The 14,278-nt window shown below is 42.7% G+C and overlaps 1 protein-coding gene across 2 annotated transcripts; it reads right to left on the minus strand.

The window, feature by feature from the left end:
* Positions 1 to 670: 670 nt before the first annotated feature.
* Positions 671 to 12,616, minus strand: stk26 (serine/threonine protein kinase 26). Of its 2 annotated transcripts, XM_048268899.1 has the most exons (11): positions 12,166 to 12,616; positions 9,455 to 10,409; positions 9,041 to 9,271; positions 6,773 to 6,829; positions 5,785 to 5,893; positions 4,239 to 4,396; positions 2,459 to 2,644; positions 1,887 to 2,032; positions 1,288 to 1,405; positions 967 to 1,088; positions 671 to 764 (listed from the first exon to the last, which is right to left on the minus strand). In XM_048268899.1, the coding sequence occupies exons 2-11, from the start codon at positions 9,506 to 9,508 to the stop codon at positions 749 to 751; spliced, it is 1,197 nt and encodes a 398-aa protein (XP_048124856.1). In that variant the 5' UTR covers positions 9,509 to 10,409; positions 12,166 to 12,616; the 3' UTR covers positions 671 to 748. The 2 variants fall into 2 exon arrangements, with proteins under 2 accessions (XP_048124856.1, XP_048124863.1); XM_048268906.1 differs by lacking the exons at positions 671 to 764; positions 9,455 to 10,409 and having other exon boundaries at positions 963 to 1,088.
* Positions 12,617 to 14,278: the final 1,662 nt, after the last annotated feature.

Raw genomic sequence — 14,278 nt, forward strand, 5'->3', positions numbered from 1 at the left:
AAAAAGAAAGATAAGCTATTTGTGGAATAAAAACCTACTGGATGCTCCTTATGCTATGCAAACCTTTTCCTGTGATGTGTACTGTACTGGAAAAGCATCCCATGAGTTCAGTTAAACTATAAAACAGGATATGTCTTCCGTATGATTTACAGGGAAAAAAATATATTATTGTAACACTACAATATAAAAAGTTATAGTAATTAGAGCATTATACATGCTGACATCTTGGAAAATAATTCCCTATTCTTGTTAAACCCTATTTTATGTAATTAAAACGGTCTTAAGAGCTGACTCTTAACTCCCAGTATCTTTTGTCAACAAGTGACTTAAACAACAGAGGAAAAAGAGAAAAGATAAATACACGTCCAAAAAAAGCATATCTTTGGGAGAGAAAAACTGAATTCCTTTTGGTAGTATGGTGGTGAGCCGTGTCCTTTCCTATGAGAGCTCGGAGGGAAGACGGGGTTTTGATATGACGGGGCGCAGGATCAGGAGGGAGACACTGCAGCATCCTCTTCCGGCCTCCTCACCGTGGGTGCAGCACGTGCACATGTGGAGAGTGAGTGTTTGTGAGTGAGTGTGTTCTCCATGTGGCCTGTGTGCAATCAAAGTGTGTTTGTGTGTGTGTGTGTGATCATGAGATCTAAGTGTGTGTATTTATTTGTGTGTGTGTGTGTGTGTGTGTGTGTGTGTGTGTGTGTGTGTGTGAGAGAGTGTATCTGTTTAGTAAAACCATCTGCACATTGCATTAACTCACAGAGAACCTACAGGGTAAGACAGACAGAAAGACAGATCAGGATATTTGCTGTCTAGCGAGCTACCTGTAGAGACATCAAGAGTAATATTTGGGTCAGCATGCTATTTGGGCTGGGGAACAGCAAAAAGATCACCCCCCACATCTAGAATGGCCCCTTCACTCATGATCCACATTTCATAGCAGAGGCCACTGAGCGTCCAGCCCCTCACCTCTTCACCCTCTCCAGGATGTGGTTGACCATCTTGTCTGTGAGCCCTGGGCACATGTCCTCCGCAGCCTGCAGGCTCCTCTCCAGCTCCTCCAGCACGCCTGGCCTGTGCTGGAGCTTCAGCTGTGGCACGCACATGCGCAGACACACACACACGCACACACACATGCGCACACACACACACACACACACACACACAGACCCAAACATACATGCAGACACAAACATTGTTACAATTAAATACACAATAACCCAACCTTACCGAGTAATGATGAACGCTGGTTAGTTACATCAAGTACATGTGTATAAGTAGTTGTTTTACCTCAGCTAAAACTCGGCTCACTGTCCCATTGGTCACTTTCTTGTCCGGTTTCTTCTTGCGGACGGTGGTGAATGACCATTCTGGCTGGGAAGAGTCATTCTCCTTGTTGCTGGACTCCCTGGTAACATGGACAGAGACAATGAGGTGAGTTCAGTGTGAAGCTTGATGGTTGGTGGTAAACACAGTCCCATGGTGTACGTGCCCCATAAATCACTTGGTAGCAACGTCAGGGCCATCGTAGTAATGGGCCCATTGTAGTAATGCTTGTTACTGTATGACTATGCTTTCTAAACCCACCCTAGATTTTAGAAAGTTCATAAATAAAAAAATAAATGAAAAATTATATATATATATAAATATATATATATATATATATATATATATATATATATATATATATATATATATATATATACAGAAACTTCATAGAAGAAAAATGTGCAGTATGGGATATGATACAAAGACTACGGATTAAAATATTTATGTGCATCTGGATCTATAAAATGGCTTTTGCACAGGCAGTTGCTGGGATTAACCACCAAGTCAAACCCTGAGCTCCCATCTCACGCGTGTTAGGGCCCTGTGATGGAAGCACTCACGAGTCGGAATCCGAGCTGGAGTCTCCGTCGCTGTGTCCTTCTGCCTTCCAGCGCTTCAGCCGGTCAATCAGCTCCGTGAGGTAGGACGTCTTCTTGGCGTTCTTCACTACGAACTTGTGCTTCAGGAGCTCTTTGGCAGTGGGTCTCTGCAGACAGAGAGAGAGAGAGACAGAGACAGAGACAGAGACAGAGACAGAGAGAGAGAGAGAGAGAGAGAGAGAGAGAGAGAGAGAGAGAGAGAGAGAGAGAGAGAGAGAGAGACAGAGACAGAGACAGAGACAGAGACAGAGACAGAGAGAGAGAGAGACAGACACTCAACCTACAAATCTGGTACACCACAGCATACTTAGCCCTACAGTATCCCACACATATAGTGACACACATATGGACACACCACTCTAGAGTCTTTTTACATCAATAGAAAAAAGCTCAGAAAAGACTGTGAGCTAAGCCAAGGGGTCTTGTGATTTGCAATCAATCACAAGGCATCAACGCATCCCAAAAAACATTACTGTAGGATTTGTGGCTAATCATCTCCACCAGTAATGAAATCTTCATAGCTGCATACTTACAAATGCAGGGTCTTTGTTCAAACACAGGTCCACAAACTCCTTGAAGGTCTTGGAGAACTCGCCGTTGAGGGTGGGTGGGGTGTTCTTGGGAATGTGGAAGAGGACGCGCATGGGATGCATGTCCGAGTTGGGGGGCTCGCCCTTGGCCAGCTCGATGGCTGTGATGCCCAGAGACCAGATGTCAGCCTGGGAGGAGGCGGGGGGGGTTTAGAAAGGGGTTACACTCAGAACAGTGCATTCACCTAACACAACACAACATAACATACAGTACCCTCCAGAAATATTGCCACCTTTGCTAAAGTTGACTTCAAACCTGTATAACACGTAATCTGTTGGTGATCTATTGTAATCTCACAATGTAAAAAAGTAGGAAAAATACAACTTTGAAGGGAAGCAAATTTATTTTGAGAAAAAGGAAAATCTCATAAAGAAATAAATATTTCACTTTGCTCACAATTATTGGCACACCTGCATGTAATACCTTCTTAAGCCTCCCTTTGCCAATAAAACAGCTTGTAATATTCTCCTATGACACCCTATAAAGTTGGAGAATACAAAGCAAGGGATTTTACAAAATCTCCCCAGATCGTCTACACTTGTGCATTCTCTTTGACTCACTCCACTGTTTTTCTATGGAGTTTAGATCAGGGGACTGATATGGCAGTGTCTGGAGCTTGATTTTGTGTTCAGCAAACCATATGTGTTTTGATCTGGACATTTGTTTTGGTTCATTGAACTGATGAATGATCCAATCATAACCAACTTTTAGTGTCTTGGCAGAGATTGATAGATTCTTTGAAAATGTTCAGGTTTTTCTTGGTGTTCATGAAACCATGCACCTTAATTAGGTTCTCAAGGCCTTTAGGAATAAAAACAGCCCCACAATAGCACAGCCCCTCCACCATAATTCTCATTAGGTATGGGATTCTTTTCAGTATAGTCATTCTTCTATGTATGCCAAACACACCTAAAGTGTTTCTAGCCAAAGAGCGCAATTTTCATTTCATCTGACAATAGACCACACTTCCAGACAAAGTCACTGTACCATTCAGTAACTCCTGCCGTTTACATTGGTAATTAAATGACTGGACAGGCTTTTACCTGGCATGCTCTCTAAATAATCTATTAGCAGTGAGGTCACTTTTGAAGATTTTTTGGGGGACTTGGTGACCCCAAGATGATACCTTTGTCTGTAACTCTCCAACCGTGGTTCTTATGGACTTCTTTGCCCATCTTACCATCATCCATACTGTACGTGGGGGCAAGATAACCATGGATCCTTGTCCAAGCATAGTTGTCACATTTCCAGATGATTAGAACCTTTTAATAATTGTTTCAACTGTAAATATAGGCATTTTCAACAAAGTACCTAGTTGTCATAGACATTCTCTGACTTACCAATGTCAACACACTTTCTTTTAAAGTTTTTAAATTTAGTGTATTCTCTTGTCTTTCTGATGAAAAATGGCTAAAGGATTTAGTTTCTGTGTGACTTTATATTCATACCATAGTGGAAAAGAAATTCATGAACTACTTCTGAAAGTCCACAGACACACTCTGATTAACTTAAATAAATTGAAATTAGATAGGAAAATGCTTCTGTTAGGTTTTGTTTATAAGATTTTTCAGGGGTGCCAATAATTGTGAGCAACGTGTTTTACAACAATAATCTAATCCCCGTCAATGTCTCAGTAGCAGACAGTCATATGAACACCTGACCTTAGGTGAACCAGTCACTCCTTGTTCACTGCCCCAGTAAGATTAAAAACGACATGCTTACCTTTGAATCATAGGCAGACTGCTGGATGACCTCAGGAGCCATCCAAAACGGGGTGCCCACAAACGTCTCGCGCTTGATCTGAGTATCTGTCAGCTGCCCTGCCACCCCGAAATCAGCCAGTTTCACCTCGCCAGACTCGGACAGCAGGACATTGGCCGCTGGAACAAAATCACACACACACAGATCTTCATTTATGCTGCAGCCATGGTAAACATGAAAACCTACCCAAACATGGGCCTCTCTGGTGGCAGTGGTAACAGCCAAAACATCCTGGATACTGCAAATTACCATTACTGATTACAATTACTGATGCTGTGAGTGTGACTTTCTGTGTGCAGGGCAGTTTTATTCCCATGATGTGAATGTATCCTGATTCATTTTATCCAGACAATCAGCCCGTAACAACCATGGCCATCCAGAAAAAAAAAATTTCAATGTAGGCAACCAAGTTAATTCTATTGCACAAAAAACAAGTCAGGCGAATAACAATGCTGAAAGAATGTCACGGCAATGTTATTGTACTAATTAAGGAGCTAGGTGAAAGAAGCTTTTTAAACAACCAAACAGCTTAGTGTAACAACATAGCCTATGCTATTAGACAGCTTAGAGTCAACTGCTGTATTTGGCCAAAAATACCCCAAGTATGAGCATTACTTTGTGCGCAAGTAATGAGGCACAATGTAAGGCTGTTTGCACAGCCAGTAGCCTAGTCTAACAAAAGACAGGGAGCATGCATTCAGTCATACAGAAACAGGAAGCTACAGGGTGCGACATATCAAGTAGGCTGTCAAACTGACCCCAGTAAATTGTTAAGTCTTAATTTCAACTAAATAGTTTAAAATGACAAAATTATTGAAATTATTAAATAAATGCTAAATCATTTTAATTTGTTTGGGTTTTTTTTTTTAACAAATATATGAATGCAGGCTATTCACTGTGATTGATTACACATGGTGACAAAAGGAAAGAGATAAATCCTTATAATGGATAAAATGAACAAAATGACTCAATGCTCAATATAACACCAAGTCATTTCACACGTTGGAACAGACCAACTGCCTGGACTGCTCCTGCCTCACTACTCACTGAGTCATATGGACTCCATTGTGTTTTTATCTAGTAGGGTGGTGCCATGGGTGAGGATAATTATTAGACGAAACTACTGTAATGATGACAGACAAAAACATGCGCTGGCCTACACCATCCGGTTTATTTACAGTGCCAGTGAGGGACAAGTCTCATACACTGCGAGGCACCATAAATACAACAGCACTCAAATTTGGGTGGCCCTGCAGTTTGTAGCTAAAGACGTGAAGATGAAATGTATATGACGGGAATCGTAAAAACAAGCACAGCTTAGTGAAGCACAAACATCTGCCACACCAACCGCCACATGACTGCTCAAAAACACAAGGCTGCTCCAAATTGCATCAAATAAAAAACTCAGACTTACAAACGCAGACTATTACAGCATGAAGCGTACACACACGTGCACACACATGCACACACGTACACACACCTGTCGTACACACACGTACACACACACCTTTGATGTCTCTATGGATCTTCTTCTCTGAGTGTAGGTAGTCCAAGCCTTTGAGAACTTCCTTTAACATGGTGGCTATTTGGATCTCATCAAAAGGACCTGCTCGCAGCTGCAAACACAAACACACACACACAGCATTTACCATGGGAAGAGGTTCCTGTAGAGGAGAGACTTATATCTGTATGTGCTTGCCTCCCCCAAAAAAGAGCATTTGCTGCAACACATCAGCTATAGTGAAAGCACTATGGTGCAACAGGAAACCACAACAGTATCATGTATGATCTTCATGCCTTCCATATAACCTCTGGATGTAGCACACTGTAAACAGTAGTGGTTTTAGTTTTAGTTTGCCTTTCCTGATGGCTAACCCACTTAACCTGTTAACATATCATTGAGCAAACAACCTCAGACTCAAACACTGCAGAATTACACATTTTCTGTCCACATGAAGTGAAAATATATTAGTTGTGGTTTTACTGTATCTAAAGTATATTTCAGTGTGTGGTCGCATATTCCATTCTGTCAGATGCCAACACTTCACTAAGCACCTGACACATCAGATGTTAAACAGCTGTGCTTATGTCTGAGGAAGTCCTTTATCTAACCTTTAGGATAAGGACGGATGTCCACCTAGGAACAACATGGCTTTGAAATTGGTGTAGTCTGGATCTTACATTTGACCTCAATTGCTACATTTAAAGAATGGCTGAGAATTGTGTTGAAAACTGGGTTCCTACAACCATTCCTCAAACAACTAATGGTTTAATTTTTCACCCAACAGTTTCTCCAATTGAGCTGACCACCAGAGACCTGGGCTGGTGTAATGTATGAGGCGATATCTAAGCGGTTCTATTAGCCTAATTATCTCTTTAGGCCTAAATGTTAAGACTGCCACAGATAGACTGATAAATGAAACATTAATGAGCTGAGCACACACTCTCTCTTACACACACACACACACACAGATGGTTTTCACACCGGCTCTTACCAGGTCTAGCGCTGATCCACCACCCAGATACTCCATGATAATCCATAGTTTGCTACCCTGTGAAGGCAGATGGGCAGAAGGTTACTCTTCAGAAAGCTGAAAATGATTCATTTAAAGGAACCGTATGTAAGAAATGTATTTCAATTAATCATAAAATGGCCCTGATATGTCACTAGACATTAAGAAATCATGTTCATTTAAAATCCTTATATCACTGACAACAGTAGTCCGGCCAGGATATTGTCATTTAAAAAGTGAAGTTGCAGCCCTCAACTGATGTTGAAGTTGTCATATTGTGTTTTGGCCTGATGCGCCACCCTCCACATATCTACTAATCACAAAGTCAATAGTGTTTCGGCATGCCAGCTCTGCCAGTCAGAGTGGAGGGGAAGGGGATACACCGCTCTACAGTAATTTGAAAGTGATTGTAGTATCAGTTTTGACCACAATCTTACATACGGTTCCTTTAAAAGAAACAAGTCTGCATACTGATTTGCATCTAAGTGCAAAGAGACATTTCTATATAGACATTTGCTTTTAAAAAGGAACTTATTGTGGGGTCAGGAGGGGTGTGGGAATCGCACAGTGGACAAGGACGCTCGGTCTTTAAATCAAACATTCCAATGAGATCCCCACACTAAAGGCTGGGAGGAATTAGCAGCAGCAGCAACAGCCGCAGCAGGGGCTAGGAAAGGCCTTCACGGGCAGCACAGAAGTGGCTGAACCTGACTGCCAGTGCAAACAGCACACTTGTCAGGGCCCTGGCAGAATTCACCAGGGTTAGTCACATCCCTGCGCCCTTCTGGAAATACTGGTATAGTGACATAGCAGAAGGACGCGGCAAAAGAGCCACCTCTACTCATAATGTCTGGATTATGCTGGAGGAGATGCAACAGGACATCTTTTGAACTACCCTTTAGCAGCACTATGGAGTTTTGGTCTAAAACTAGCAAGCTAGCTACCGAAAAGACATTCAAAACCTTGCAACCACCCCCCAGAGGCTTACTGGCACTGCTAGAAGCTTGCTAACATTCTAATAGGCGGCTTTCGGCGATATAGTCAGAAGTGTCGGGCTGCATTTTTTGCAGTGTGTTCCTACCCAAAACACAGAACTGCATAATGCACATCTTGAATGGCTGGTGAGAATGACACATGTGTTTATTTGTCGTTTTTTTTTCTTCTTTTTTTTAAAGGGTCACTTTAAGTCTCTCTTTAAGCATAACATAACATTTGCATAATGCCTCCCAATCTCTCAAGACAAGCCTGTTCTAAAGGGCTTCAAATACACTCAAAGGCCACATTAGGTAAACCGAGTTGGACCCCCTGTTGCCTTCAGAACGACATTAATTCTTCATGGCATATTCAACAACATGCTGAGAACATTCCTCAGATTTTGATATATATTCACATTACAGCATCATGCATCAGACTCGTCAGCTGCACATACATGATAACAAAAATCTGTTTCACCACATCCCAAAGGATTGGGAATCTCTATTGGATGAGACCTGAGGTGCGTTCAAATTTGGCGAACGTTTGTAGCTAGGTTTTCTCTGGACAGTTACATTTGAATGATTTGGTGTAAACATTCCATTGTAACTAACATTTCTCCCCACGTCCAGCTCCACTGTATGTTCGCGGAGAACTACCTCCGAGTGTTCACAAACGCTCGTCAAAAACTCAACGCAAACAGAAACCTGTTTGCAAGCGTTCACCTATGTTTTGGCGAATATGCCTCTGGTGACTGTGGAAGCCATTTGAGTACAGTGAACTCATTGTCATGTCCAAGAGACCAGTTTCAGATGATTCAAGCTTTGTGATATGGCGCATTATCCTGCTGGAAGCAGCCATCAGAAAATGGGTACACTGTGGTCATAAAGGGTGCACGTGGTCAGCAACAATACTCAATTAGTATGAAGAGGCCCAAAGTGTGCCAAAAGATCGCCCACATCATCAACATCCTGAACCGTTGATACAAGGCAGGATGTACAAATTCTGACCCCACCATCCTAAGGTCAGTTGTAGCAGATATCGGTGAGCCGCACAAATTGTAGTCTCAATTGCAGCCTCAATTGCAGCCTGCCATTTTATTGGCTGATTAGATTTCTGCATTTATGAGCTGTAGAACAGTTGTATCTAATAAAGTGGTCGATAGCAAAACTCCCTGATCAGAGGTCCCTCTACAGACATGGGGATTACAACAACAAAAAAAAAGCCACAGGAAGTTGAAGTTCAAGTGGGTCTTCCAACTCCAATGCAGCACTGTACCTTCAGGTAGGAGCCGTAGTACTTGGTGACGTGCGGGCTGTCGCACTGACTGAGTACAGTGATCTCCTGCTGGATGTCCTCGATCTCGTCCTCGGCCTCCTCCAGGTCGATGGTCTTGATGGCCACCACGTTCTGGGTGCGGTGGTCGATGCCCTTGAACACCTCACCGAAGGAGCCCTTCCCGATGCGCTCCAGCTTGGTGAACAGCTCCTCGGGGTCGACCCGGCTGTTCTGTGAAAGGGAAGAGGGGGATTATGGGAAGGCACAGAGCGGGAGACACTGGTATAGATCAAATATTTATATCTAACAGGTGCAGGATATACAGTATGGCAGATAATTGGCTTTTGGCATACTAAGATAATAAAAACATAAAATAATAATAATAATAATAATAATAATAATAGATTGTATTACATGTGGGCAATGTGCAGCTCTTTTGTTGTGTTGGCAACAGAGAAAGAAGGCCATTGTGTTTGAACAAGAGTGTGTGTGTGTGTGTGTGTGTTCAATGCTTATCTCTTTGCAGGCAGGTTACAGCAGGTGTGAAGGACATGTAACCGACCATAACTGAGGACCGCTGCAGAGAATTTCCTAAACACTCTGCAAATTATTAAAAGACCTCCTTGCACAAAGCCGTCATTGTTGCTAAATGTTCATCATAACACAGCTAATCAAATGCCTGGCTTCATACTAGAAGGCATGCACAGGGAAAAAATGGTTTTCCAAAATCTAAGTATAACACAGACAACACAGCAAACAGTGTGGCTTCAAATAAGCCTTCAGTGTCAACATTCAGTGCCTAAAGAACTAGAAAGCAAAGACATTCTGTCCTTTTATTTGGAAGGAATTCTAGCCCAGGCCATGATGAAGTTCGACTACCAATCCCAACCCCCACTCCTCCTCTCATTCCAACACCTGGCTACCCTCACAGGCCCACTGTTACCAGGCAGCCACCTGGTGCCCTGTTATCATATCACCACAACAACAAGGAACCAGCTCACTGGCCTGCCACTCCCTCCAGCTGCTGTGGTTACCATCTTGTCAACGCAGACCTGGGATCAGAGCTCGACTGCTGTTCGCTAGCCATACTGAAGCCTTAGCGCTGACCACACAAATAATTAGCCAGTCTTCAGATCAACTGTAAGTAATGACACTTTAAGAGGCTACATTGAAGGCCTTTTTCTGTTGCCAACGAGCAATGCACAGCAGGGCATACGGATGTTGTGGTGAAATGCCAGCCAATGCTGGTAAGTGGCAATGGCTAAAAGTCTGTTAAAACTTCCCCCGAGCGAGCCAAGGCTTGAATATTTTTTTCTGTGGCAATGACTGGCTGCATCCTGCTTCACTGATCATGCAGAAGCTTGTTCTTCTGATAAACAAAAAAAGGGGGAAGGGGGAGCAATGAAGCTTGTAAATTTGTCTTGCCGGCCAGTCAATCAACACATTTGTTAATAAACGTGATGCAACAAGTGTAATTTCAGTGGACACAAGCCCTCTAGCCTGTTTTGTTTTCTTTCTTGTTGTGTTGCTTCAGCATGTCAACAGAGAAGCAAAGGTCTGCTCATATGGGTATAGCGCACTGCAGTAGGCAACACGTTGACACAGAACTGGTGATCGATCAAACACTTAGTCACTTACACACACAGAGACGTCAGAGAGGGGTTTCCAGTTTCACTGTGGCAGCTGACACTAGGTGCGAGCTAGACTCAGGTGTTAGCCAAGTTATCAAAGGAAGTGAGTATAAAGAATACTTCCTCCATGACCACACCCTGACTGTGTGGGGCGAGATAGAGAGAGAGAGAGAGGTGTCTGTAGGCTGTGCCTCAGTCTGTCAGTCGCTAGCCTACCATACCATTACACCTGCCAGTACTGCACTTGTCACACAAACTCAGACTTTGGACCAGATGAAGCGAACAGGCTAACCATTACTCTCAGACCTCAAGGGTTGTAGAAAATTAGCCAAGATGTGCCAGCCTCTGGTTGATATAACCTCTGGGAAACCTATACAAACAAGATTTTTTTTTTTAAAGAGAAAGAGAGAAAAGCAACATGACCAACAAGAACTGGCTTGGCATAATACGGCCCACATCTCGTCGTTCTTGAGTTCTCAGACTTGAACTCCATATGGCTTTGTCCACTTCAAAGTACAGTGCTGATAAAATAAGGCTTGGTTATTTTCGTGTCATGCTTTTCCTCAAACGAGATTCAAGGGTAGGAGCAGGAACTCCCATGCCATATGATAACTGTTTTAAACTGTATTAGCGCATTATGTGTGCAGTAGCAGAACTCAGAATAACATATTTTCAATAATTACATCCATATCTTCGTCCGACACGGCAGAAACTTGCCTTTGAGTCCCTCGTTTAAGGATTTAGCCTAAACAGCCTGACGGCACCTTAGCCCGTGACGTCAGGAAAAGGACTGGATCGGTCCTGCAACAGCACATTAGGAACTTCCCATGCCGACTACAGTGGACTGTTTGCTAAATCGACCCTGTGATACCACAGGGCGTTTCACAAGCTGACCACATTACTGACAACATAGCGTTGAGTGTTTATAGTTAGTTACACTGACCACAACTAGCAAAAATGCTTGGTCTCTGCCTGTTCCCACGTAAACATGCAGATGTCTATCAGAAACTTTGGGTGTTACGTTATGTTTGGACCAGGAATAGCTCGACTGTCTATTTCTGAGCCAGTAAAATGATAAGGAGCACCCCATGAATCCTGAAATGGAACCATAGGACGTGTAAAAATAGATCCAAGAGTTAACCATGCTATCTTGGGGCTTTGGACCACAGAGACTTGCCAGATCTCTATAACAGCTGTACAACAGACAGTGGGACCATGTACACAAAGTTAACATACTTGACTTTTACGAACGCATTGTAACTTCAGCTAACGTTATCCTCGCTAAACCCATCGTAACTGACGTTAAAGTGAACTAACCCAACAACAATCACCCCAGTAAGTACATTACACGGAAAAAGTCAGCATGTACACAACGCTTCTTCTCCTGTTTCAGGTCATTGTGATAATTACAAATACCACAGGCACTGTATGTTATGCTTAATATATGTCGAGCTGGTGTTGATAACAGCAAGTCGGAGGCCTTCACTACCTTACCTGCATTCCAGGGACTTGCACGGCTACCGGTGACTGGGCCATGTTTTGCGTCCAAACAACTGAACCAAACAGCTAACGGCAACTATCAGAATCAAACTATGACGACGTCAACTAATAAAATTAAGTCTTAACTAAAAATATATACGTATATTGGACTAAATAGGCGTAAAATGTACGTATGTGATACAGGTTAGCACCTTGACTACCTAGCCAGCTGCATAGGTAGCCGGCCAGCTAGCTAGCTATTTCACCAAAGCACGCTTTCAAACTTGCTTGCCGGAGTATTTTTCCATGTCTTCGGTATCGACGAAGCCCACTATTGAATACTGGGTACACGTAGAACAGTTAAAAGTTCTGTTACATACTTCTTCGGATCGACAGAGCAAGTTTACGAAACTTTCATGAGTGAGACACAGACGCCATGCTCAACCTGCGCTGACTGCAAAGTTGTTTTCAGCCTACTTGGGTGGAGCCGAATATAGCGAACAGGCCGACAACGCTTGCGTCACTGGTGCCTGCTGCACAAAGATATGGTAAGCCTCCTAACTAATGATTCTTGAGTTTACCAAATCGCATTGTTGCGCTTTTGTATTATTTTAATTTAAAAAATCAAAGAATACAGAATAAATATATTCACTGCTCATGTATAATTGTTTTAACAGATGATGTCAATTTAAAGACAACTATTCATGCTCAATTTATGAACTGTTTCCTGTTCATTATACTTTAGGTCAAGGTGCACAAGTTAATTTAGTTCCATACGATCTATCTTCAGTCTTTAGTCTAAACGTAGATGCCTCTTCTGTGTTTGTTTATAATGCCCCCTACTGTTCAGTAAACCTACAGGAACGCCAGTGATGAATACAAACTAAAAGAACAAGTGAAGAAGGAAAACATAATACTCATGTGAACTCATAAATATCACAAAATAAGTCACAAAACATTCTTGGAACATAGATGTTTATTTTCGTTCTTCATCTTTGGCAACCAATACATTCTCAGGCAATTTGCTTTGTGTTTTCTATCGCTCAGTTTTACAGCCTTTTGAAAGACTGTATTTGTCTGAGCCCATGAATCACACAGTTGTTAATGGAGAGGTTCTTCCTTCACACTACCACAAAATAATCCCAAACTCTCGCTGGCTTACGTGACACTCTAAAAAAAGACAAGTCTCTTGAGGTTCAGCCCATTTCAACAAAGGGAATGTTGTATCAAATCTTTGGAACAGTCCCCTTTCCAAACTGAGGAGTGATGTCATAGGTGGCTAGCTGGCTGGTCTACCCCATGACAAATGAGCTCATAGCGCAAACAGAGGAAAGTTTCTCCCCCTCCACCCTCCATACACCTAAGATCTCAACAACTTAATGATCTACATTCTCGTCTGTTTTCCATGGCGTTAACATGTCCATGGGATAAGCAGTATTTACTTATTTGAGTCGCTAGTCTGTTCGTAATGACCTGTGCTCCAGTTCTCACACATTTCCAGAAAGGCCTGAAGTAATACAACTCATAAATATAAGTCACTCACGTGACCACAACATTGCTTTTTGGTTAGCATTTTGCTGTTCCCAGGCAATGGCAAATTATGTTCTATTACCCTTTGAGGGCAGAGTATGCTGATAGCTCTGCGGAAGTTGGCATGTGCTAACGAAAGGTCAGGTGACCGATTCCATGGCATACGTGTACATAACCATCAATGGTTCACTCAAGTTTTCTGCTTGACTGGGCTGGCTGCGATATGAGCCAGAACGTCTTTCCTCTGGCGACCAGTGAACATAATGAGTGGAAAAATCCCAAGAGCTCTGGGCGTCGGTGACCAGCCAGCAGTGCTCCTCCGGACTGTTTGCTTGCTTGTCTTGTGGCTTTTCTCAAGGTGTTGTCCAGCACCACACTTTCTTCTTCTTCTTCTTGAAGGAATCATTCAAGTCTCCCGACACCACAAGCTGCCTTTCTCCATCTTTGCCCACAGAGGGCTTTCTCACCAAAATAAATTGTTTTAAATAAATAACAAAAACTGACAAGTAAGTCAAGTCAAAAAACTCAACTCACTACACAACACCAGTCTCCTTGCAACCTTCTGCCAGCCCTCTCAACTGACCCTAGGTCAGCTAAT

The sequence above is a fragment of the Alosa alosa genome, chromosome 2 (assembly GCF_017589495.1).
Source record: "Alosa alosa isolate M-15738 ecotype Scorff River chromosome 2, AALO_Geno_1.1, whole genome shotgun sequence".
In the NCBI taxonomy this organism is placed as follows: domain Eukaryota; kingdom Metazoa; phylum Chordata; class Actinopteri; order Clupeiformes; family Clupeidae; genus Alosa; species Alosa alosa.